General features: G+C 38.3%; 1 protein-coding gene across 5 annotated transcripts in view; it reads left to right on the top strand.

Moving 5' to 3' along the window:
* Positions 1–27,076, top strand: part of CFAP70 (cilia and flagella associated protein 70) — a 104,903-nt gene that overhangs the window by 34,206 nt on the left and 43,621 nt on the right. For all 5 annotated transcript variants that reach the window (XM_053923212.1, XM_053923213.1, XM_053923211.1 and 2 more), the window contains 7 exons: positions 6,137–6,197; positions 6,527–6,721; positions 8,469–8,600; positions 15,251–15,376; positions 22,242–22,375; positions 22,492–22,607; positions 22,806–23,015. In XM_053923212.1, the coding sequence (XP_053779187.1) occupies positions 6,137–6,197; positions 6,527–6,721; positions 8,469–8,600; positions 15,251–15,376; positions 22,242–22,375; positions 22,492–22,607; positions 22,806–23,015 (974 nt within the window). The remainder of the gene's footprint in view (positions 1–6,136; positions 6,198–6,526; positions 6,722–8,468; positions 8,601–15,250; positions 15,377–22,241; positions 22,376–22,491; positions 22,608–22,805; positions 23,016–27,076) is intronic.

The raw sequence follows: 27,076 nt of genomic DNA, 5'->3' as shown, positions 1-27,076 counted from the left end.
ACAAACACACACCCAATGTTGCATATATTTGTATGTAATTTAAACAACTTTTTATTTCATTAAAATTAATTAATTAATTAATTAATTTATCGTTGTTCAAGTACAGTTGTCTCCATTTTCACCCACCACTCTCCCCTGCCCCACTGACCCCCACCCTCAGTCTCGCCCCCTTTGGTTTCTCCATGGGCCCTTTATACATGTTCCTTGATGACGTTTCTCCTTCTTTCCCTCATTATCCCCTCCCCTCTCCCGTCTGGTTACTCTGTGTGTTCTTTATTTCAATGTCTCTGGTTCTATTTTGCTTGCTTGTTTGTTTTGTTGATTAGGCTCCACTTATAAAACTTTTAAAAAATACTTTTAAATTTTACTGTTGTCCAAGTACAGTTTTCTGCCTTTCCCCCCTGTAAAACTTTCTATGTTGTATCACAGCCCTCTGACTGTTTTTCTAGGAAGTCCATTTTATCCAGGTTATCCAATTTGTTTCTGTCCAATTGTTCATGGCATTCTCTTATTATCTTTTTTTATCTTTGTAAAAAGGGGGATAATATCTCCACCTGCATTTCTGATTTTAGTAACTTGAGTCTTTGTTTTTTTTCTTAGTACCTCTCACTAAGAATTACCAATTTTGTTGATCTTCTCAAAGAACTAGTCTTTTTGTTTTATTGATTTTCTCTATTACATTTCTTTTTTGTATTTTATTTATCTCTACTATAATTCTGTTATTTCATTCCTTCCACTAGCTTTGGGTTCAGTTTGCTCTCCTCTTCTAGCTACTTAAGGTATACAGTAAAATTGTTGATTTGTGAGCTTTCTTTTTTTTACTGTATGAGTTAGAGCTATAAATTTCCCTCTGAACACTTCTTTCACTGTATTTTATAAATTTTGGTATGTTGTGTTTTTGTTTTCATTCATCTCAAAGTATTTTCTAATTTCCCTGTGATTTATTCTTTGACCTATTATGTAAAAGCATGTGGCTTAATTTTCACATATTTGTGACTTTTCCAATTTTCCAGTTTCCTTCCAGTTATTGATTTATAGTTTTATTTCATTGTAATTAGAAAAGATATTTTGTGTGATTTCAATCTTTTAAAATTCGAGATTTGTTTTGTAGCCTAATACATGGGTTAGCCTGAAGAATGTTCCGTGTGCACTTGAAAAGAATATGTATTCTGTGGTGTTAGGTGGAATTCTCCATATATATCTACTAGGTCAAATGGCTTTATATTGTCATTTACATCCATTATTTTCTTTTTTTCTGTGAGTTTTTTAAATTATATTTTATTGATTATGCTATTACAGTTGTACCAATATTTCCCCCTTTGCCTTCCCCCCACCCATTCGGCACACCATACTCCCTCAGGCAATCCCCACACTATAGTTCATGTCCATGGGTCCTGCATATAACTTCTTTTTTTGTTGTTTTTTTAAATATATTTATTGATTATGCTATTACAGTTGTCCCATTTCCCCCCCCCCCCATAGTTCGTGTCCCTGGGTCATACTTATAAGTTCTTTGGCTTCTACATTTCCTACACTATTCTTACCCTCCCCCTGTCTATTTTCTTCCTACCATTCATGCTACTTATTCTCTGTACTTTCCCCCGCTCTCTTCCCCTGCCACTGCCCTGTTGATAACCCTCCATGTGATCTCCGTTTCTGTGGTTCTGTTTCTGGTCTAGTTGTTTGCTTAGTTTGCTTTTGTTTTTGTTTTAGGTGTGGTTGTTAATAACTGTGAGTTTGCTGTCATTTTTACTGTTCATATTTTTTATCTTCTTTTTCTTAGGTAAATCCCGTTAACATTTCATATAATAAGGGCTTGGTGATGATGAACTCCTTGAACTTGACCTTATCTAAGAAGCACTTTATCTTCCCTTCCATTCTAAATGATAGCTTTGCTGGGTACAGTAATCTTGGATGTAGGTCCTTGCCTTTCATGACTTGGAATACTTCTTTCCAGCCCCTTCTTGCCTGTAAGGTCTCTTTTGAGAAATCAGCTGACAGTCTTATGGGAACTCCTTTGTAGGTAACTGTCTCCTTTTCTCTTGCTGCTTCTAAGATTCTCTCCTTCTGTTTCATCTTGGGTAATGTAATTATGATGTACCTTGGTGTGTTGCTCCTTGGGTCCAGCTTCTTTGGGACTCTCTGAGCTTCCTGGACTTCCTGGAAGTCTATTTCCTTTGCCAGATGAGGGACGTTCTCCTTCATTATTTGTTCAAATAAGTTTTCAATTTTTTGTTCTTCCTCTTCTCCTTCTGGCACCCCTATAATTCGGATGTTGGAACGTTTCAAGATGTCCTGGAGGTTCCTAAGCCTCTCCTCATTTTTCCAAATTCTTGTTTCTTCATTCTTTTCTGGTTGGATGTTTCTTTCTTCCTTCTGGTCCACACCATTGATTTGAGTCCCAGTTTCCTTCGCATCACTATTGGTTCCCTGTACATCTTCCTTTGTCTCTCTTAGCATAGCCTTCATTTTTTCATCTAGTTTTCGACCAAATTCAACCAATTCTGTGAGCGTCCTGATTACCAGTGTTTTGAACTGTGCATCTGATAGGCTGGCTATGTCTTCGTTGCTTAGTTGAATTATTTCTGGAGCTTTGAAGTGTTCTGTCATTTGGGCCATTTTTTTGGGTGGGGGGTCTGGGTGCTCCTGTTATGTAAAGGGGCGGGGCCTTAGGTGTTCCCCAGGGCGGGTTAACGCTGGGTGCTGGGCTGTGACGCTGTACTTGGGGGAGGGGCGGAGAGGAGCAATGGCGCTTGCTCCACTCTCTGCCGGATTTCAGTCACTTCCTCTGCTACCCACAATCAAACTGGGCCCCTCTGGTGCTGGTTTCCGAGTGGGTGGGCCTGTGCACACTCTAGGCCCCTGTGGGTCTCTCCAACGACCTCTCCTGTGAGGCTGGGAGTCTCTCCTGCTGCCGCCCCAACTCCCACAGGTGTTTTCAATCAGAGGTTTGAGGCTTTATTTACCCGCACTGGAGCCCTGGCTTACTTGGTCTGCTTCGCTCCCCACTGTTCGTCCTGGTTTATCTGTGAGCGAGTGTGGGGCAGCAGGGGCTGCTAGTGGTCAGACTGCCTGACCCGTTCGTCCCACACTCCGCCAGTCTCGGTCCCGCCACGGCCACGCGAGTCCTCTCGCCCCGGTGCCTTTCTCCGGCCCTCCTACTGGTCTGGATGTATGTTTCTTTTTTTTATCTACTTGGTGTCGGACTTCCTTGCCGTTCGATTTTCTGTCAGTTCTGGTTGTGCTAGGAGGCGCAGTGTGTCTACCTACGCCGCCATCTTGGTTCTCTCATGATTATTCTCTTTTTTTTTCTTTTTTTTTTTAAAAATATTTATTGATTATGCTATTACAGTTGTCCCATTCCCCCCCCACTCCACTCCATCCTGCCCACCCCCCTCCCTCCCACATTCCCCCCCCCATAGTTCATGTCCATGGGTCATACTTATAAGTTCTTTGGCTTCTACATTTCCTACACTATTCTTACCCTCCCCCTGTCTATTTTCCACCTATCATCTATGCTACTTATTCTCTGTACCTTTCCCCCCTCTCTCCCCCCCCCCACTCCCCTATTGATAACCCTCATGTTCTAGTTGTTTGCCTAGTTTGCTCTTGGTTTTGTTTTAGGTGTGGTCGTTAATAACTGTGAGTTTGCTGTCATTTTTACTGTTCCTATTTTTGATCTTCTTTTTCTTAGGTAACTCCCTTTAACATTTCATATAATAAGGGCTTGGTGATGATGAACTTCTTTAACTTGACCTTATCTGAGAAGCACTTTATCTTCCCTTCCATTCTAAATGATAGCTTTGCTGGATACAGTAATCTTGGATGTAGGTCCTTGCGTTTAATCTTGGGTAATGTAATGATGATGTGCCTTGGTGTGTTCCTCCTTGGGTCCAGCTTCTTTGGGACTCTCTGAGCTTCCTGGACTTCCCAGAAGTCTATTTCCTTTGCCAGATTAGGGAAGTTCTCCTTCATTATTTGTTCAAATAAGTTTTCAATTTTTTGTTCTTCCTCTTCTCCTTCTGGCACCCCTATAATTCGGATGTTGGAACGTTTCAAGGTGTCCTGGAGGTTCCTAAGCCTCTCCTCATTTTTCCAAGTTCTTGTTTCTTCATTCTTTTCTGGTTGGATGTTTGTTTCTTCTTTCTGGTCCATACCATTGATTTGAGTCCCAGTTTCCTTCTCATCACTATTGGTTCCCTGTACATTTTCCTTTGTTTCTCTTAGCATAGGCTTCATTTTTTCATCTGTTTTTCGAACAGATTCAACCAAGTCTGTGAGCATATTGATAACCAGTGCTTTGAACTGTGCATCCGATAGGTTGGCTACCTCTTTGTCGCTTAGTTGTATTTTTTCTGGAGCTTTGAAGTGTTCTGTCATTTGGGCCATTTTTTTTGTTTGTTTGTCTTGGCGCGTCTGTTACTTTAAGGGGCGGAGCCTTAGGTGTTCACCGGGGCGGGTAACGCTGGTGCCAGCGCTGTGACGCTGTACGTGGGGGAGGGGCCGAGAGGGAGCAATGGCGCCTGCCTCACTCTCCTCCGGACTCCAATCCCCCACTCCGACACCCACAATCAAACTGGGCCACTCTGGTGCTGGTTCCCGAGCAAGTGGGTCTGTGCACACTCCAGGCCCCTGTGGGTCTCTCCAACAACCTCTCCTGTGAGGCTGGGAGTCTCTCCTGCTGCCGCCCCAACTCCCAGGGGCGCTTTCAATCAGAGGTTTGAGGCTTTATTTCCCCGAGCTGGAGCCCTGGGTTGCGCTGTCCGCTTCGCTCCCCGCCCTCCCCGCCCTTCGTCCGGTTTATCTGTGGGCGAATGTGGTGCCGCGGGGCACTACCCACTGCTCTGCCTGGCCCGTTCTCCACCACTCTGAGTCCGGCCCTCTCGGTTTATCTGTGCAAATGTGGGGCCGCAGGATCTGCCAGTGCTCGGACTGCCTGCGCCATTTGTCCCACACTCCGCCAGTCTCAGTCCCGCCACAGCCACAGCCACGCGAGTCCTCTCCACCCCGGTGCCCGTCTCCACCCCTCCTACCAGTCTGGATGAATGTTTATTTTCTATTTCCTTGGTGTTGGTCCCCCTTGCTGTTCGATTCTCAGTTCTGGTTGTGCGAGGAGGCGCAGTGTGTCTACCTACGCCGCCATCTTGGTTCTCTCATGATTATTCTTTAAGTACCAATTTGTACCTCTCAATCCTTTTACCTTTTTACCCATTCCCCTAGACCCCCCTACCCCTGGAAACCATAAAAACATTCTCCATATCTATGCTTGTTTCTGTTCTGCTTCTTTGCTTAATTTTTTTTTGATTCAGTTGTTGATAGATATGTATTTATTGCCATTTTATTTTTCATATTTTTAATCTTTTTCTTAAATAAGTCCCTTTAACATTTCATATAATGATAGTTTGGTGATGATGAATTCCTTTAACTTTTTCTTGTCTGGGAAGCACTTTATCTGCCCTTTTTATCTGCCCCTTGATGGGAGAGGCAACCACACATTGATGTTTCCTTCTCTCCCTCCCTTCCCCTCTGTCTAAAATAAATAAAGAAAATATTTAAATAAATAAATAAAATTTAAAAGTTATAACTTAATCCCATCTATGTTCTTATATACTTACATAAGTAGTTTGATTGTGACAAAACGTATTTTTTTACTCACCATAAAGTCTGATATCATCATTGCAATTTAAAGCAGTCATAAATCATGACCTAGATGGAGGGGAAAGAAAAGCTTTCACTTGCCTGTACCATTTAAATTTCCAAAACTTTATGCTTTGAGAGACTCTATTGAATGCACATAAAATTATAACACCTATTTCTTTCTAACCCCCTGAGTCAAGTAGCCCCTTGTACATAGTATTGTCTTAAAAAAATATGTAATGGTAAAGCCAGGGCTCAAATTAACCAAAAGTACAACTTAGCTCCTCTCTCTAAGTAGCTGTTTCTTTGCTTTCTTCCTATCTGATCCATAGCTATATACTGTTCTGGGGTCATACTGTCTAGGCTTTTACATGAGAGAACAGCCCAATGCTCAAGTATATGAGGGAACAGACCTTAGATCCCCCCCATGCAGACTCCGGTGGTAGGAAATAAGAGAACATGAATCTGCAGATAATAAAATTGTTGTTTCCTGATACAGGGTCAAGGAACTGATTCCTCCAAGGCCACCTGTTTCCCGCAGGACAGGAGGAGCTCAGAAGGTAAGTGCCAAAGCCAGGGCAAAACTGTAAGTAGTAAGGAGTTGAGTGCTTCATTTGAAAATAAAGCAAGGATTCTTCAGTGTATTTTTCAGGAGGGGTGAGAACTTGTAGCTTCACATATTTTCCTTCCTGTATCTATTTGTGACAAGTGGCTTACAATGAATAGTACTTGGTGTTCAATCTTTAGCTGGTGGTGTCTGAGCTGGGAAGAAAAGGGCAATTTATACCTAACCTATTATTGAATGTAAAATGCAATCCAGTTTCAGAATTCCATTCCAAGTCTTGACCTCTTTGAGGTCTTTTTTACCAGACAGTTTGTATTTTCCTAGGCGGTGAGTGACTACCATGCACAGATCAAGAACATTTCTAGAGCCATTCTGGATGAGTATCACCGGATGTTTGGAAAACAGGTGGCCAAACTGGAGAACGATATCGATAGTGAAACCCTGGTGGAGCAGAAGTGCCAGCTCAACTATGAACTTAATTGCTCTGGAAAATATTTTGCTTTCAAAGAGCAACTCAAGGTAAACATTCATTTATTTAATTATTACATGGATTTTATGCAGCATCTTCTCTACATACCTAGTTGTCATTATTTCTGTGGTTTTGTTTGGCTGTGCCCCCACCTTTGTTGCTGAAGGTAGCTATGTTCTCCATGACAGACTGTTACGAGAAGCTCCACTCCTGCACAGCCATGGAATGGTTCAGCATCCTTTTCGAGTGTATACTTTTAAGAAATTGATTCTTCACTTGGGGCTAGGCCAGATTTTGACCCAGATTTCATGTTGCTCTAGCAGACAGAAACTATTCCATGACTAATTATCTCTGTCTCCTATTACAAACTTGTCCCCAGTCCATAGAATCACTAAGATTTGAGAAATATTTACCTGATAATAATTTCCTGAATAATAATGGCTAACTTTTTGTTTATTTTTAGAGAGAGGGGAAGGGAGGGAGAAAGAGAAGGAGAGAAACATCGATGTGAGAGAGAAACATTGATTGGTTGCTTCTCGCATGCACCCCAACAACAGACTAAGCCTGCAACCCAGGCATGCGCCCTGACCAGACATCAAACCAGCAACCTTTTACTTTGCAAGACCATGCCAAACCAATCGATCCACACCAGTCAGGGTGATGATGGCTAACATTTATTGAGTGTTTACTGTATATCAGACAAATTTTTAAATGCTTCATATTTTACTAATTTAATCCTCACAACAACCCTATGATATAAGTAATCCCCATTTTTACAGATGGAGAAATGCAACATTAGTTGGTTAAGTAATTTGCCCAGGGTCACAGAGCTAGTAAAATCAAAAATGGGACTCAGATTCTGGTAATGTGGCTCCAGAAATCACGTTCTTAACTGCTATACTGCACTGCTTCTCTACGCGCATTTACTATGTGTCATGTATTTTAGTAAACAAATAGGAAAAAAGCACGTGGAAGTAATAAAGTGAAAAACAACTGATGCTCCTGGAGGCAAGAGGCTGTTCTCAGTAGGTGGCGTGGTCACAGTTCAGTTCCATTCTGGCTCTACCATTACTAGCTGGATGATCTTAGTCAAGTGACTTTATACCTCTGTGAGCCTCCATTTCTTTGCCTAACCATGAGGGATAATATTAATATTATCACATGGGGTCATTATGAGAATTAAATAATATAATGCATGGAAAGCGTTTAGTATAAAACCTGGCATTAATGTTAGCTTAGGGGGGAAAAAGAAGCAGCAGCTATCTTGGCTATAGCAATATGTTATTTGTACAGCATTTTAAGCTTCATTACCTATTGCTTTTCAATCATCTTCTGAAGTAAGATAGTAACACCAGGAGTCCATATCTATTTAACAAATAAGGAAACTGAAGTGTCAAGTATAAAATAATTTATGAGATTGTACAGTGGCAGAATTAAAATCAGAATCCCGTTCTCTGAATTCCCAAATCAGGCCTTTCTCCCTTGAATCAAGTGGCCACCATAAGAGACATAACGCATAAACCTAACACTAAGGTCTTCTGCAGCTTTATGACTCTCTCCACATAGTATGCGTCCTGCATGGACCATGTTAGTGGTGATGGTGACATCAAGAAAAGAAATCATATAGAGTATGCTGATTAGGGGGGAACCAGAGAGCCAACAGTTTAGCAGTCACCAAGGGAGAAATCAATTCCCGTCTGGAATTCTTATGAGCCTCAGACCAGAAGCTCAGGGGAGGCCTGTGCTATCAGTGAGGTGCCGGACGTGTTATTAGATGGGGGATCTGTTCTCTTGCAGCATGCTGTGGTAAAGATTGTGAGAGAGAAGTACTTGAAAACAACATCATTTGAAAGCCAGGAGGAACTGCAGACATTCATTAGTGAGCTCTACGTGTTCTTGGTGGATCAGATGCATGTAGCCTTAAACCAGGTAGGTGTTCAAGAACTAAGGACCTTCCTTTCTCTGTAGGGCATCAGGGTTTCTTCTGAACAATTCCTTTCTTCCTTGTTTCTTTTCTTCCTTAATTCCACACCATTTATTGAGGCATCTGCTCTGTGCTAGGCACTGAAACACAAAGATGAATAAGAAACTGTCTAAATTATAAGACTAATTTTTAGGAGAACAGGGTATATGCTCTTTCAACTTTTTATAAAATTAATTTCATAGCTGTCATAAATATGATGGATAAAAATAGATAAAATAGGCTATTTAAATTATGAAATGAAAATTATTATATTTGTTCTGTGAATATATGCAATTCTCACTTTTTGTCTTTAAGACTGACAAAACAAAGAAAAATTATGTTTTCAGATATTATACCTCAATGACAACCACACTTCAAATATGACTTTTCTATTTGAGGGTGGCCTGCTTTTCTCCCACTTGTCTGTTCATATATATTATTTGCACAGCTTGTGTCTTGCCTTCATTTGCTCATTTAAAAAAGTGTAGCAGTTGTGGTTAATTTGAAAATAATGACAAAAATCAGTCTTTCTGTTCCCCTGGTAGTCTGTGTTTAACAAGTTATGCTTCCTTTAACCCCCTATTCTATTTACTCTTTCCTTCACTCTTTTTTTTTTCTTTCTGTCACCATTAGTTTTCTTTCACTTTCTTTAGTCTTCCTGGAAGAGGTAGGAGAGGAGTGCCCAGGATCCTAGGATTAACAGTGCAATCCTGCTTTGGGCACAGGTGATTTGGGTGATTTGATTTGGAAAGCAATTGAGCATGGGATACATGGCAATTATTGTTACCTTATGCCCCCAAGGAGCCCCAGTCTAGCAGAGGAGATAGGCACAAAGTACAAATAACTGCGGTAGAGTAAGGTAAGTGAGTGTGTCCATGGTGCAACCAGTTAGGGGATGCCTTAAGAAAAAGTGATAAACTTCACTCTGGGACCTTTCAGGAAGGGATTTACAGAGGAGTGCAACTTGAATTGGGCTTTGAAGGCTAAAAAGGAGTTCTCCAGGTGGATGTTTCAGAGAGTTTTAGTCATAGGGAATATCAAAAAGGCATGGAAACTTGGAAGAATATGTATATGTAAGAATATGTATATGTTCTTGGAAGATATGTATAGAACATGCTTATATTCAGGAGTAGAGGTTGGAGTGGTGAGGGACAAAGAAGCAGGAGATAAAGCCAGTTACTGGTGGGAGAGTTGGGAGTGTGGAGGGAGGTTTTGTACAAAAAGCACTCTTCATAGAAGTATGTAGAATGGATTAGAGGTGGTGAAACTGATGATGTTAACTGATTATTGCATTGTATGGAGGAAAAGAAATAAAAGATTCTTAAGTTTAAGTCTTAGTGACTGGATAGCTGGAAGTACCATTATCCAGGACAAGAAATACAACATGGGTAAATTTGGTGGGAGACAATTGATGTTGAGTTAAATTGTGAACATTGGTTCTAGTGGGATTTTACTCAAGAAAGAGATATGAGCTGGAGATGAAATTTGGTGAGCCATGAATATATAGATGCTGGTTAAACTATGGTCATAGATGAAGATGCTGAGAAAAACATGAGTAGAGAGAAAAGCAGGCTGGTGGTAGAATCCTAGGAAACTACCTAGGGATGGATGAGTAGAATTAATGAAAGAGGCAAGCAAGATATAACCACAGACATTCAAATAAAGAACAAACTGACAGTAATCAGAGGGGAGATGGGAGAAGGATAATGGGGGAAAATATGGGAAGGGACATCAAGGAACATATATAAAGGACACATGGACAAAGCCAAAGGGGGTGGTTTCGAGGGTGGGAGGTCGGGAGGGGTTGGGCCTGAGGGCATGGTGGAGGAAAAATGGAGACAACTCTATTTGAACAACAATAAAAATAATAATATAGACTGTAGAACCAGCAAAAAGAAAAAAAGCGAAAAAGGCAAGTGAATTATTAAAAAGGCAAAAGAGCCAATGGACATTGGTGTCACAGAAGCTAAGGGATGAAAATTTTAAGAAAAAAAAATGGTCAACATTGTCAAATATTCCTAGAAATTCAAGAAAAACAATATCTGGGGTGGAAGAAGGGGGAGTTGGTTAAAAGGTACAAACTTCCAATTATAAGATAAATAAGTACTAAGGATATAATATACAGTACTATAGTTTACCCTGCTGTATGATATATATAAAATTTTATGTTAAGATAGTAAATCCAAAGAGTTCTCATCACATGGAAAAAGATTTTTTCTTTTTTCTTTCTCTTTGTATTGTATCTATATGAGATGATGGATGTTATCTAAACTTATTGCTTTAATCAGGCAGGAAATAGAGGTTCCAGCCAAGATGTAGGTGTAGGTGGCAACACTTTGCTACCTTGTACAACCAAAAGGATAACAACCAATTTAAAAACAATAAACCAGAACTTCCAGAAGAGCAAACTGCATGAACTCTAAGGAGTTAAAGAAACATTCATCCAGGCTGGTAGGAGGGGAGGAGATGGGCATTCAGGTGGAGAAGGCATGTGGCGGACCTTGCAGACGAGGCAGGGCTGGCTGACCAGGAAATTAAAGACTCAAAACCTCTAGATGTAAAATACTGTGGGGGTTGCAAAGTCAAGAGAAACTCCCAGTCTCACATGAGAGTTCATTGGAAAGGTGGGGCTCGAGCAGAGCAAACAAGCAGCATTGTTCCCTCTCTGACCTCTCCCCCACAGACAGCAGCCACAATGCAACAAAGAGAGTTGCCCCTCTCAGGCAGATACCTAAGGCTCCACCCCCTTACAATTTAACAGGTGCACCAAGACAAAGAAATATGGCCCAAATGAAAGAAAAGATTAAAATTTAAAAAAAAAGCTAAGCAACGAGGAAATAGACAACCTATCTGATGCAGAGTTCAACACATTGGTAATCAGGATGCTCACAGAATTGACTGAGCTCAGTCACATAATGAAGGGAGGAATGAAGGCTACACAAAGTGAAATAAAGGAAAATATACAGGGGAACAACAGTGACAGGAAGGAAACCAGGACTCAAATCAACAATTTGGAACAAAAGGAAGAAATAACTATCCAACCAGAACAGAATAAAGAAACAAGAATTCAAAAAAGTGAGGAGAGGCTTAGGAACCTCTGGGACAACTTTAAGCGTTCCAACATCTGAATCATAGGGGTGATTCAGAAGTTGAAGGAGGAAGGAGGAGAGGAGGAAGGAGAAAAGGAAGAACAAAAAATTGAAAATTTACTTGAACAAATAATGAAGGAGAACTTCCCTAATCTGGCAAAGGAAATAGACTTCCAGGAAGCCCAGAGAGTACCAAAGAAATTGGACCCAAGGAGGAACACACCAAGGCACATCATAATTACATTACCCAAGATTAAAGATAAGGAGAGAATCTTAAAAGCAGCAAGAGCGAAGGAGAGAGTTACCTACAAAGGAGTGCCCATAAGACTATCATCTGATTTCTCAAAGAAACCTTATAGGCAATAAGGGGCTGGAAAGAAGTATTCCAAGTCATTAAAGGCAAGGACCTACATTCAAGGTTACTCTATCCAGCAAAGCTATCATTTAGAATGGAAGGGCAGATAAAGTGCTTCTCAGATAAGGTCAAGTTCAAGGAGTTCATCATCACCAAGTCCTTATTATATGAAATGTTAAAGGGACTTATCTAAGAAACAGAAAAAGATAAAATCTATGAAGAATAAAATGTTAACAAACTCACAATCAGCAACTGAACCTAAAAAACAGAAACAAAAACTAAGTAAACAAGTAGAACAGAACAGAATCACAGAAATGAAGATTATATGGAGGGTTATCAATGGGGAGAGAGAGGGGGTGAATGAAGGTGGAAAGGTACAGGGAATAAGAATCATAATTGGTAGGCATAAAATAGACAGGGGTAGGTTAAGAATACTTAGTATAGGAAATGGAGAAGCCAAAGAACTTATATGTACAACCCATGGACATGAACTTGGGTGGGGGGATGTAGGAGTGTGGAGGGCAGAGTGGGGATAAAGGGGAGAAAAAAATGGGATGACTGTCATAGCATAATCAATAAATTGTACTTAAAAAAATAAACTTGTTGCAGTAATCATTTCACAATATATGTAAGTCAAACCATCATGCCGTGCACCTTAAACTCATACAGTGATGTATGACAATTAAATCTCAATAAAACTAAGGGAAAAAGAAACAATTTGAAAATTTTTCATTGGATTTGACAATAAAAAGGTTATTGTTAACCTTTATATAACAATTTCATTGGACTAATTGAGGTGGATTCAATTTATAACCAATTGAGGAGTAAATTAGTATTTAGGAAACAAGTAAATATATGTTCAAAAAATTGGAAGATGAAGGGAAGAAGTTGGAAAGTAGTAGCTAGAAATTACAGGGATTTTTTTTTAAAGGTGGAAAAGCCTTTAGCATGTGCACTGGTTTGGGAAAAGGAGAGAGCAGACAGAGATTGTGAAAACAGAGGAAAAGGAGATAATCAACGGCAAGCCCAGGGTATGCAAGTGGGAAAGGATTAAGACTTTACCCTAGTGCACTGTTGGTGGGAATGCAGACTGGTGAGGCCACTGTGGAAAACAGTATGGAATTTCCTCAGAAAACTAAAAATGGAACTGCCTTTGACCTGGCAATACCACTGCTGGAATTATACCCTAAGAATCCAGAAACACTAATCCAAAAGAACCTATGCACCCCAATGTTCATAGCAGCACAATTTACAATAGTCAAGTGCTGGAAGCAACCTAAGTGCCCATCAGTAAATGAGTGGATCAAAAAACTGTGGTACATTTACACAATGGAATACTATGCAGCAGAAAGAAAGAAGGAGCTCTTACCCTGGGGACAGCATGGATGGAACTGGAGAACATTACGCTAAGTGAAACAAGCCAAGTGGTGAAAAAGAAATACCACATGATCTCACCTATAAGTGGAACCTAATCAACAAAACAAACAAGCAAACAAAATACAACCAGAGACATATAAATAAAGAACAATCTGACAGTGATCAGAGAGGAGGAGGGAGAGGGATAAGGAATCCCTCAAGGAATATGTATGAAGGACACATGAACAAAACCAAAAGGTGGGAGGTGCAGATCGGTGGGGAGGGGGCATGGTGGGGTGAAAATGGAGACAATTGTACTTGAACAACAACAAAAATTAAAAAGTTAAAAAATAAAAAGGGTTTAGATGGAAGGGTTAACCTTGAAGTAGAAGTTCGGTTCTGCCTTTTCCTCTGAGGCTGAAAGGAATGAGATATAGTGGATGCAGAAATAAACAATTTTGGTGTAGTGTTCGAAAGTTGAGGGATTTCTTGCCTAATAATTTCTATTTTCTTTGTGAAGTAACGTCTTTACTGAAAGTGAAGGGGAGAAGGGTTGAATGAAAAGTTTGAAGGAGGAGAAAAGAATTTAGATACTGCATAGCATTGTGATATATGTTGCTGAACAAGGACACATACATAGATTGCTGAGGGCATTAAAGGCCTTCAGCTAAGACTGAATGCTGGAAGAGTCTGTGGCAGCTCAGATATCTCTATGCTGTATGCAGTTTTCCTCAGGGCCAGATATCAACTCCTATCTAAAAATGAAGCCACATTGTAGGAGTGTTTTACTTTGGGAGTTTGCAGGACAATTGCAGGAGGAAAAGGATGCCTGGGACTTGAGTGTGCTGGTGAGAGAGAAGTATGTATGGATGACCATCAAGTCCAGGCTTGTCCACTTGGGAAATTATGGGTATATTGGAAGTGCAGGAAGTGAAGTCAGAGAGCAGTTTTTAGGGGACTACGTGAAAAAAGGGCAGCAGGCTTGAGTGTGGGTTCTGGTAGTGGGATAATAGAGGCAGAGTATTTTTGGTTTTGGTATGGAAGTGTGTTGCTGGAGGGATTTGGATGTCGGGATCATCAAAATTAAAAAGAACAAGAACAGACACATTAATTAATTAATTATCAGAAATTCTGTTTGGCCCATCTCAAATTTAGCTTTACTCTTCACATCCCTTAGCAACCCTACTTGTTAAAGTCGCTGATATTATTTTTACTTCTAATTAAGGAATTTTGGGGGGTCTTCCTTGGTCATTGCTTCTAACCCAGATTACTTAATTATACAAGACTTGCTTTCCTATCTGGGTGTATAAGGTATATTATTTTTCTGGGTGTCTTCCTACATTTTTGGCCATTTCTATATTGTCTTCTTTGTAGGGCCTATCTGTCTATATGTCTCACTACAAGTATAGATATAACTTCCAAAGCTTTCCCCTTAGCCTCCTGCTTTCTTGATATTTGAAGACTCTAGTTAGTATGTGTCAATCTTTTTCATGTCATGACACCTAAAAAATCATAATATTTGTCTGTACACTAGAGAAAGTGTTACATACTGACTTCCCTGAGGACTGAGGAGAGCAGTTCGCCTTAAGTGATTTTTACTCACTTCCACGGTAGTTAGATTACCGAGCTTCCCTTTTGCCATTGGTATTTCTCTCTTGCTTCACTCTCTCTCTCTCTTACTCTATTGGCAAGACTCTAAGAAACTCTAAAATCATTTTAGACCTCATGACTGGAATCTCGCATCTGGTTTATTCTTATAAAACTTCCCTACTTGTAATTGCTTCATTTTGTCTCCTAACATCTTGATGTTGACAAGACCATGCCAGATGATGTCCAAGGTGCTGTCCCAACCATTCATACAAGCAGTGAACAGCTTCGACTCTTTGCATTTGAAGCAGAAGTCAATGAAGACTTTGGAATGGCAGCCATATATTATGAAGAGGTAATAAACACCTTCCCAGTGATTGGTGTTACTCTTATTTGTACAATGTGGGTATAATAAATAGTAGCTCTTGATTGTTTAAAAATCCAGCCCGATTAGTGAAAGGATAGACACATAGATCAATGAAAGTCCAAAAATAGGTCCATACAAATAAGGCTATTATATTTTTGACAAAGGTATAAAAGAAATTCAATGGAGAAGGGATAGCCTTTTCAAAAAATGGTGTTAGAATAGTTGATTATCATGTTAAAAAAAATGAACACTTGACCTAAACCTCAAATGTTGTATAAAAATCAACTCAAAATTGATCATAGATCTGAACATAAAATATAAAACTATAAAACTTTTAGAAGAATACAGAAGGGAAAATCTTTATGACCTGGAATTAGGTGAAGAGTTCTTAGACATGACACCAAATGATTGTTTATCAAAAAAATTGGATAAATGGAACTTTTTTCATTTTTTGATTAATTTATAATCAAAATTAAAAACATATGCTCTATGAAAGACACTATTAAGGAAAAGAACCAAAAGAAATATATGGAAAACATAACATCTGACACAGGGTTTATTTCCAGAATAATAAGAACTCTCAAAACTCAACAATAAAAAACAACCAAATAAAAATGGGCAAAGAAATTGAATAGACACTTCACTAAAGAGGAATTAAGTATGCTAAGTAAGAACATGAAAAGATGTTCAACAACATTAGCCATTAGGAAATGCAAATTAAGACCAGAATGAGATGCCACTGCGTACTTACTAGAATACCTAAAATGAGAAGTGCTGACAATCCCAGGTACTGGTGAGGATAAAAAACAACTGAAATCTTCAAACTTTGGTGAAGGACATGTACAGTGACATAGCTACTCTGGAAAGTAGTTTTGCAGTTTCTTGTACATGTACCATGTGACCCATTCTTGGGTATTTACCTTAAAGAAATGAAATCTTATGTATACAAATGGTTACAGCAGCTCTAGTCATAACTTCCCAAACCAGAAGCAACTCAAATATTCTTCAAAAGGTGAACAGATAAACTATGATAATACATATAATGAGATGCTACTCAGCAGTGAAAGAAGTGAACTGAGACACACAACAGCTTGGCATTATACTAAGTGAAAGAAGCAGTGTCAAAGGTTACACACTATATAGTTCCATTTATGTGACATCCTTGGAAAGACACAACTGTAATGATAGATAACAGATTGCTGGTTGCCAAAGGTTATGGGTAGCAGAAAAGATGACTATAAAAAGATAGCACAAAGAAGTTTCCTGGGGTGGCTAGAACTGTTCTGTATTTTGATTTTGGCGATGAGAACATGAAGGTATACATGGGTTAAAATTCATAAAACTGTATACAAAGAAAAAACATTAATTTCTTATAAATAATTTTTAAAAACCCTGTATATTCAACAAATTCAGCAAACATTTACTGAGCCCTTACAGTGTGTTATGAATGACAGTTGAGTTCTCTAGTCCGTTAGTACTGCCTACCACCTGCATCATGAACTAAATAAACACATTTGAAAAAATGATCTAAACCTTCATTTATACTTATTTAATTATTGAGATATAATTCACCTGCTATAGCATTCACTCATTGAAAGTAGACAGTATTATTTACTATACTATATTTACGGAGTTGTGCAACCATCACCACAACCTAATTTCTAATAGATATTTTTCATTATTTAAAAAAATTTATTTCTCAGTTATAGTTTACGTTAGGTATGATTTTGCATTGGTTTGAGATATTACAGCATAGTGGTTACACAGTCATATACTTTACAAGGTGTTCCCCTGATATTTCTAGTACTCACCTGGGACCATACGTAGTTATTGCAATATTATTGACTATATTGCCTATACTGTACTTATGATAGACTTTTTAAAGAAGTTTTAGGTTCACAGCAATACCACAATTTAATTTTAAAGAATTTGCATTACCCCAAAAAGAAACCCTATGCCCATTAGCAGTCACTCCTCATTCCTCTTTACCCTCTGATTGAGGCAACCACTAATTTACTTTAAATTGCGCAATATATAGATATGCCTATTGTAGACAGTTTATATGAATGGAATCATGTAATTGGAGGTCTTTGGTGCCTACCTTCTTTCATATAACATAATTTTTTTAATCCTCACCCAAGGATATGCTCACTGATTTTAGAAAGAGAGTGGAAGGAGGTGGGGGAGGAGAGAGAGAGAGAGGGAGAGGGAGAAACATCCATGTGAGAGAGAAACATCAATTGGTTGCCTCTCATACGCACCCTGAGGATCGAACCTGCAACCTAGTATGTGCCGTGACTGGGGTTTGCACCTGCAACATTTTGGTGTATGGAACAACGCTCCAACCAACTACGCCAACCAGCTGTGGCCACTTAGCATAATGTTTTTGAGGGTCATTCATGTAGCATGTATAAGTAGTTTATTCCTTTTTATGGTGAATAACATTCTATTGTATAGATACACCACATTTTGTTTCTTCACTCATTATGGATGGACATTTGACCAGTTTTCACTTTTTGGCTCTTATGAATAATGCTGCTATGAACATCATGTATAAAGTATGTAAGTTTTTGTATGAACGTATGTTTTCAGTTCTCTTGATATATACTAATAAGTGGAATTGCTATATCATATGGTAACTCTGTGCTAAACTTTCTGAGGAACTGCCAAACTGTTATCCAAAAAGCTGTACTAATATTTTACATTCCCACCAACAATGTATGAAAGTTTCATTTTCTCCACATTATTCCTAATGCTTGTTATTGTCCATTGTTTAAAAAAATTATAGCCATTCTAAAGGGGTTGAAGTGGTATCTCATTGTAGTTTTGTTTTGCATTTCTCTAATGACTAGTGGTTTTGAACATTTCTTCACATTTATAATTTTTTCAAGTGGAAAATATTTTCTAAATTCTAAATTAATTGACAGAGGAACATTTAGACCTCAACAAGTTCAAAACATCAGTCTGTGTAAATAAAGTGTTATGTCCCACTGTGAATGGCTTATTTTACTCAGTATATATTCTTAAGGGTCCATCCGTATTGAAGCATATGTCAGAATTTCTTTCCTTTTTAGGGCTAAATAATATTCCATTGTATGTTTACCACATTTCACTTATCCATTCATCTGTCAGTGGGCTCATGCTTGTACCTTTTAGCTATTATGAATAATACTTCTATGAATATGGATATACAGCTATCTCTTTGAAACTCTGCTTTCAATTCTTGTGAGTATATATACAGAAGTAGGATTGTTGTACCACAAAGCAATTCTATTTTTAATTTTTTTGAGGAACCGCTTTATTGTTTTCCAAAGTGGCTTCATCATTGACATTCCCACATTGTACAAGAGTTCTAATTTCTCCACCTCCTCATCAACAATTGTTATTTTCTGTTTTGTTGATAATGGCTATGCTAATGGGTGAGAATTGGGATTTCACTGTGGTTTGATTCCTTGATGATTGCTATGCTTTTTGGCCATTTGTAGATCAGATATTTGGGAAAATATCTATTCAAGTCCTTTGCCCATTTTTGAGTCAGATTGTTTAATATTTTCTTATTGAGTTTTGGGAATTCTTTATTTATAATATTCTGAATATTAACCCCTTACCAGATATATGGTTTGCAAATATTCTTTCCCGTTTCTCCCCAAATCACTGTGAGTTATATATTTACTCTGTAGATAGTTTCTTTTGATGTACAAAAGTTTTTAATATTTATGGGGTCCAATTTATCTATTTTTTTCTTTTGTGGCCTGTGCCTTGATATCATTTCCAAGAAATCATTGTCAAGTCCAATGTCCTGAAGCTATTGTCCTATGTTTTCTTCTAAACGTTTTATAGTTTTAGGTCTTTGATCCATTTTGAATTGTTTTTTGTATATAGTGTTAGCTAAGGGTCCAACTTCATTCTTTTGTATGTAGATATCCAGTTTCCTGAGAACTATTTGTTGAAAAGACTGTCCTTTCCTTCCTTCCTTATTTATTTATTTTAGAGAAAGAGAGGAAGGGGGGGAGAGAAAGAGAGAGAGAGAGAGAGAGAGAGAGAGAGAAATGTGGATTTGTTGTTTCACTTATCAATGTATTAATTGGTTGATTCTTGTATGTGCCCTGACTGGGAATCAAACCCACAACTTTGGCATATTGGGACAATGCTCTAACCAATTGAGCTACCTGGCCAGGGCCATGTACCTTCCCTATTGAATGGTCTTGGTACCTTTGTCTAAAATAGTTTAGCCACATATGCAAGGGTTTTTCTATTCAATTTAAGGGCTGTCTATTCTATTCCATTAGTCTATATGTGTGTCTTTATACCAGTACCACACTGATTACTGTAGCTTTGTAAATTTTTTCCTCATTAACCTATATGATTTATTTATTTTCTTTTTTATTGAATTTACTGAGGTGACATTGGTTAATAAAATTGTATAGGTTGCAGGTATACAGTTAATACATCATCTATATATTGTATTGTGTGTTCACCACCCCAATCTTGTTAAATTTTGTTTTAATGGGTCTCAAAATTCTGTACTGATTTTAAAATCTGATAATTTGAAAATATCATAGAAACCCCAAAATGGTCTGAAACATTTTCATTTCCTTCTGAAGATTATTACGATGCATTGTAATCGTTACCCAATCTTTTACTATTAAATTTAAATGGCCAATTCAGACAGCCAGTTCTGAGGCCATTCTTCCACCACTGATTAAGACTGGCATGGCAAGTTTCGGGGATAATATTTAGCCTTCTGAGCATTCTGGGCAACTTGGTGACTTTGCCAGCTCCAGCTTTCTTACTGTCTACTGCTTTGGAGACACCTACAGCAACTGTCTGTCTCATGTCACAAACAGCAAAACAGTCCAGAGGAGGATGGTCAGAGAAGCTCTCAACACACATGGGCTTGTCAGGAGCCATATCAACGATGGCAGCATCACCAGATTTCAAACACTTTGGGTCATCTTCCAGCTTTTTCCCAGAATGATGATCAACCTTCTCCTTCAGCCCAGCAGATTTGCAAGCAACGTGAGCCATGTGACAAGCCGGCACAGGTGCATACCCAGCACTGACTCGGCCTGGATGGCTCAGGATAATCACTTGAGCTGTGAAGCCAGCTGCTTCCATTGATGGGTCATTTTTTGCTGTCATCAGCCACATTGCCATGATGACTATTTTTGACAGACATGTTCTTGACATGGAAGCCCACATTGTCTCTGGGAAGGGCTTCACTCAAAGCTTCATGGTGATTTCAACAGACTTCACTTCAGCTGTAACATTGACTGAAGCAAAGGTGACCACCATCAGGGTTTAGAACACTTAGTTTCCACTCGGCCCACGGGGACAGTGCCAATTTTGTAGACATCCTGGAGGGGCAGATGCAGGGACTTGTCCGTTGGATGATGTGGTGCAGGATGCAATCCAGAGCTTCAAGCAGTGAGGTTCCAGTGGCACTGCCATCTTTATGGGTGACTTTCCATCCCTTGAAGCAAGGCATGTTAGCACTTGGCTCCAGCTTGTTGTCACTATTTCAACCAGAAATTGGCACAAATGCTACTGTGTCAGGATTATGGCCAATTTTCTTAATGTAGGTACCGACTTCTTTAACTATCCCCTCGTATCTCTTCCAGCTATAGTGCAGCTCAATGGAATCCATTTTAACACGAATAATCAGTTGTTTCACGCCCAGTGTGTAAGTCAGAAGGGCATGGTCATGGGCCTGCCCGTTCTTGGAGCTACCTTCTTCAAATTCACCGCATCAGCAGCAACGATCAGGACAGCACAGTCAGCCTGAGATGTGCCTTTAATCATGTTTTTAATAAAGTCTCTGTGTCCTTGGACATCAATAATGGCCACATAATATTTGCTTGTCTGAAATTTCCACAGGGAGATACTAATGGTGTTACCACACTGACATTCAGCTTTCAGTTTATCCGAGACCTAGGCATGCTTGAAGGAGCCCATCCCCATCTTCTCAAATTTTTCAATGTTTCCTTTGTCAGTCTCACCACATTTGTAGATCAGATTGCCGGTAGGGGTAGTCTTGCTGGAATCTACATGTCCAAAGACGATGATGTTAATATGAGTTTTTACCTTTCCCATTTTGGCTTCGATTAGTGGTGGTTTTCATGACACCTGTGTTCTGGAGGCAAACCTGTTGTGAAAAAAAAGGCATAGCTTTGTAAGTTTTGAAATAAGGAAGTGTGAGTCCTCCAGTTTTATTTTTCTTTTTAAAGATTGTTTTGGCTATTCAATTTCCTTGACATTCCATGTGAACTTTAGGATGGGTTTTTCTATTTCTCAAAAAAAAATTAGGATTTTGATAGAGACTGCATTGAATCTGTAACTTGATTTGTGTAGTATTGGACATCTTAACATATTTAGTCTTCCAATCCCTGAATGTGGAGTGTGTTTCTATTTATTTATGTCTGTTTTAACTTCTTTCAGCAATATTTTGTAGTTTTCATTTATTATGAGATGCTTTTTGCATATTTGTAGATAAACTTATATTTGCCAATTAAGATTATGACAAAAATGAATGCATATGAATCTTTAATATGAACAATAAAATCAGTCTTTAGCTTCCTAAGTAATTGGATGAGCTTATAGTAACCAGAACACTAACACCAGAAAGTAATCAATTTTTAGATTATTCCTAATAAATATTTATTGACTCGACTGTAAGCCAAAACATTGACTGTACTAGGCATTCAGAAGTCAGTGGTAAGCAAAAAAGAAGTCATAGTTTCTGCTTTCCTAGAGCTTACAGTGTTTATGGAGGAGTGCTTCTGTGTGATGTCATGTGCATTAAATATGACATAGTGTAAAATAACCTTGGTTCTCCTGATACTTCGTGTTGTAGAGGCTGGCTCGTGAGCCCCAGAACCTGGAACACTGGCTGGACTATGGTGCCTTCTGCCTTCTAATTGAGGACAACATCAAAGCACAAGAATGTTTTCGGAAAGCCCTTTCCCTCAACCAGAATCATATCCACAGGTGTGGTTGAAGGGAGTTGGGGAATGAGTAGGAGCAGATAAGCTTCTATATGTTGTCTTGTCTCCATGACTGTGACATTGACTGTGCTGTTAATCATGTTGGTGATACCTTCTCAGCTTGTTGCTGTGTGGTGTCCTGGCTGTCCTGCTGGAGAACTATGAGCAGGCAGAAATTTTCTTTGAGGATGCTACTTGCTTGGAACCAACCAGTGTTGTAGCCTGGACTTTACTTGGTATGATATTTTCCTGTGATCTGAATGTGTTTTTATTCCATTATAAGATTCTTCTTTGTCTTTCTACTCTTTAATGGCTCTTCATGTAGTTCTTAAACTTTAGTAAAAATGTGGAAAATGTAAGTGAAATATTACAATTCTTCAGTAGATGATGGTGGCAAATCAGCCACATTTATTTCAGCATCTTTCTTTCTTCAGGTATTTACTATGAAATTCAAAACAATGGTATTCGAATGGAAATGGCATTCCATGAGGCCTTCAAACAGCAGCAGGCACGAGTAACGAAGCAGAAGAGCACTGGTACTGTAGAGTATGCTGAAGAAGGAGGGAAAACAGAATCCAGTTTTGCCCCTTGGGGAATCACTAGTGGTTCTTCTACCACAGCCATCAAGGTGGAAGCCCCACCAGGTAGGACCAAGGAATGGAAATGATTAGTGGCTATTGGAAAAAGTTACTGGCCTTATGAATAGAACTAGGCACATAGTAGGTACTCAGTAAATATTTGTGAAATGAATAGGTGGAGTTTTGAGTTGTTCCAGGGATACCAGGAAAGAATCCTCCAAAACATTTCTTCACTGACATGTTTGAAAGTCTAAAGCTTTTACTGTTGCTATTCATTTTTTTTTATCTTAGAGAATTTACTGTCTCTGTGCACCCCTAAAAGGAGTATCATTCCTGCAGATTAAATTTCTTTTTTTCCTCCTCACTCTCTTCCCCAACATGTAAGGTCCCTCTCTTGTGATTCTTAAATTTACTTATTTATTTGTACACTCTCTGTTTCCCCCTGTTCTTCATTGCCATTCTTTTTTTCTCCCCTTTAGGAACTTGGTCATTCTACTGCGTGTTTTTATTTATGTGTTTCTTGCATGTGTTATTTTATTTATATGTTATTGCATATTGTTATTTTGTATGAATATACTCTCAACAGTTTGTCTGAGGTATAATTGATATTACATAAACTGCGTATACTTAAATTTACAGTTTGATAAGTTTTGACATATAACACACCTATGAGAATATCATCACAGTAAAGATAATGAATATATCCAAAATCCCCCACACTTTCCTTGTGCCCATTTATATTGTTTTTTTCTTACCCCCATTGCCAGATAGCCAATTAGCTTCTGTCACCATACATGAATTTGCATGTTCTAGAATTTTGGAGTTCAAGAAGAACTTAGAATTTTCAAGAATTTTTGGAATTAAATAGAATTGCACAGTGTGTACTCTTTCTTCTCTGACTTTTTCACATAAGTATAATTATTTTGAGATTCAAACATGCTTTTGCCTATACCAGGAGTTAATCCCTTTATATTACTAAATAGTTTCCCACTATATGAATATGCTACAATATGTTTATTTATTCACCTGTTTATAGATATTTGGTTCTTTTCCAGTTTGGGACTATTAAAATAGAGCTGCTGTGGATATTCATTTACAAGTCTTTGTATGGATATATGTTTTTGATTCTTTTGGATAAATACTTAGGATTTGAGTGGCTGGGAACATGGGTTATTTAGCAGTATGTTTTTTATTTTCTAAATAGTTCAGAATTTTTCCATATGTCATCACTTCTTATTTCTAATTTAATTTCATTGTGATTAGAAAACATACTTTGCATGTTTTGAATCCTTTAACATTTATTTTGATTTGTTTTATGATTTAGTATATGACCTTTCTTGAAAAAGTGTTCCATAAACACTTGAAAAAATGTGTATTCTGCTGTTGTTGATTGAATGTTCCAATAAATATCAAGCGGGTTTAATTAGTTGATTGTATTGTTCCTTTACCCTTTTTGTTTTGTGCCTTTGAAGTTTTGTTTTAGTAGTTCTTCCTGTCTCATCTTATTTTCTTCAATTAACTTTATCATGGTAATTATACATTTAGATCTTTATTCAGATTTCATCGTTGTGATGCTAGGTGGGCATCCAATTTTATTTTTCTCCATATAGGTATCTAGTTTTGTCAAAATCATTAATTAAACAATAATGTTTTTTCCCTTAGATTTAAGGTCCATATGTCTTTGAGCTCTCTATTCTGTCTTTTTTATCTGATCCTAAAACAACATCACACTCTTTATTGCTGTGCTGCTGTGCCTTAGTATCTGGTATATCAGTTTCCCTAATTTACTTGCTTTTTTATACCTGACTTAGCTATTCATGGACCTTTATTCACCTATATGGATTTTACAGTGAGTTTATAGAGTACATAAAAATCCAGTTGAAATTTTTTTTGAATTACATTGTATTTATAGATTAATTTAGGGATAATTAACATGTATATATTATTTAAACTCTTCCATCCAAGTATGTTAAGATCTTTCCATTTACCCATATCTTCTATGTACTTTACTAAAGTTTTAACATTCTCTCCAATGAGGCCCTCTTTAAGTAATTCATAGATATTTTATAGATTCTATTGCTACCATAATAGGATCTTATTTTAATTTTATTTCCTAGCTGGTTATTGCTGGGGTTTTTTTTAGTGCATGCTATTGATTTTATAGATTATAGATTTTACTGTATATTATTGTTTTTATTTTTTAAATTATATTTTATTGGTTATGCTATTAGAGTTTTATACATTATAGGTTTTATTGTATACTATTGTTTTTATTTTTTAAATTACATTTTATTGGTTATGCTATTAGAGTTATCCCAAGTTTTCCTCTTTGCCCCCCTCAACCAACCCCCCTCACTCCCTCAGGTGTCCCCACACAATTGTCCATGTCCATGGGCCATGAATACTTACGTTCTTTGTGTTCTTTGGCTACTCTGTTTCCTATGCTGTACTTTACACCCCCCATGACTATTCTTTAGCTACCAATTTGTACTACTTAATCCTTTCACCATTTTTTACCTGATCCACCAACACTCCTCCCATCTGGCAAACATCAAAATGATCTCTGTATCTGTGATTCTGTTTCTGTTCTGCTTGTTTGTTTATTTTGTTTTTATTTTTATTTTTTTAATTTTTGAAAGGATTTTATTTATTTATTTTTAGAGAGAGGGGTAGGGAGGAAGACAGGAGAGACACATCAATGTGTGGTTGTCTCTTGTGCACCCCCTGCTGGGGACCTGGCCTGCAACCCAAGCATGTGCCCTGACTGGGAATTGAACTGGCGACCCTTTGGTTCTCAGGCTGGCACTCAGTCCACTGAGCCACAACAGCCAGGGCTATATTGTTTTTTAGATTCAATTGTTGATAGATATATATTTATTGCCATTTTATTGTTCATATTTTTGATCTTCTTAAATAAAACACTTTAACATTTAATATAATAATGGTTTGGTGGTAAACTCCTTTTAGCTTTTTCTTGTCTAGGAAGCTCTTTATCTGCCCTTTAATTCTAAATGACAGCTTTGCTGGGTAGAGTAATCTTGGTTGTAAGTCCTTGTTTTTCATGACTGTGAATATTTCTTGCCAATCTCTTTTAGCCTGCAAAGTTTCTTTTGAGAAATTAGCTGACAGTCTTATGGGAACGCCATTGTAAGTAAATAATGAATTTTGTCTTGTTGCTTTTAAGATTCAGTCTTTTTATCTTTAACCTTTGGCATTTTAATGTGTCTTGGTGTGGGTTTCTTTGGGTTCATCTTGTTTGGTTCTCTCTCTGCTTCCTGAACTTGTATGTCAATTTCCTTCACATTAGAGAAGTATTCTCTCATTATTTTTTCAAAGAGGTTTTTAATTTCTTGCTCTCTTTTCCTTTTGGCACCCACATTATGTGAATCGTGGTATGCTTGAAGTTGTCCCAGAGGATCCTTACACCATCCTCATTTTTTGGATTCTTTTTTCCTCTTGCTGTTCTGATTGGGTGTTTTTTGCTCTTTTATATTCCAAATTGCTGGTTTGATTCTTGGCTTCACCCACTCTAATATTTATTACTGTAAATTGTTCATTTCAGTTAGTATATCCTTCATTTCTGATTGGTTCTTTTTTATGGTTTCCATGTCATTTTTTACACTATTGAACTTCTGAGTTCATCTGCTCTTCCCATAAGTTCATTCAGCATCCTTATAACCAGTGTTTTGAACTCTATGTCTCTCAGGCTTGGTAGAGTGGACTATGGAGTTGGTGTCCTGTATGGTCCAGTGGCACAGCCTCCACTATCACCCAAGCTGAGTACTCAAGGTGCACCCACCATATGGTCTGTATACACTCTCCTCTTGTAGTTGAGCCTTGATTGCTATTGGAAGGTCAATGGGAGGGAGTTACCCAGGTTGATCAGCTGCAAGGACTGGCCATGACCACTGGCTACTACCCTCTGAGTACTGTGGAGGATCAGCTATGCAGGGGCCCACTCCACAGAGCAGGATTTACTTCATCAGGCCTCTTGTACCTACTGAGTCTGCCCCTTGAGTGTGTCACTTGTGGAAGGGGTGGGCAGTGGTGCTGTAACATGGTCTGTAGCTGCGCATTGGGTGCACAGGCTCTAGGGCTTCCTTTGAGGTGCTGGTCATGGTCAGCCA

This window comes from Desmodus rotundus, chromosome 4 (assembly GCF_022682495.2).
Source record: "Desmodus rotundus isolate HL8 chromosome 4, HLdesRot8A.1, whole genome shotgun sequence".
NCBI lineage: Eukaryota > Metazoa > Chordata > Mammalia > Chiroptera > Phyllostomidae > Desmodus > Desmodus rotundus.
This window is presented reverse-complemented; position numbering and strand designations above follow the sequence as displayed.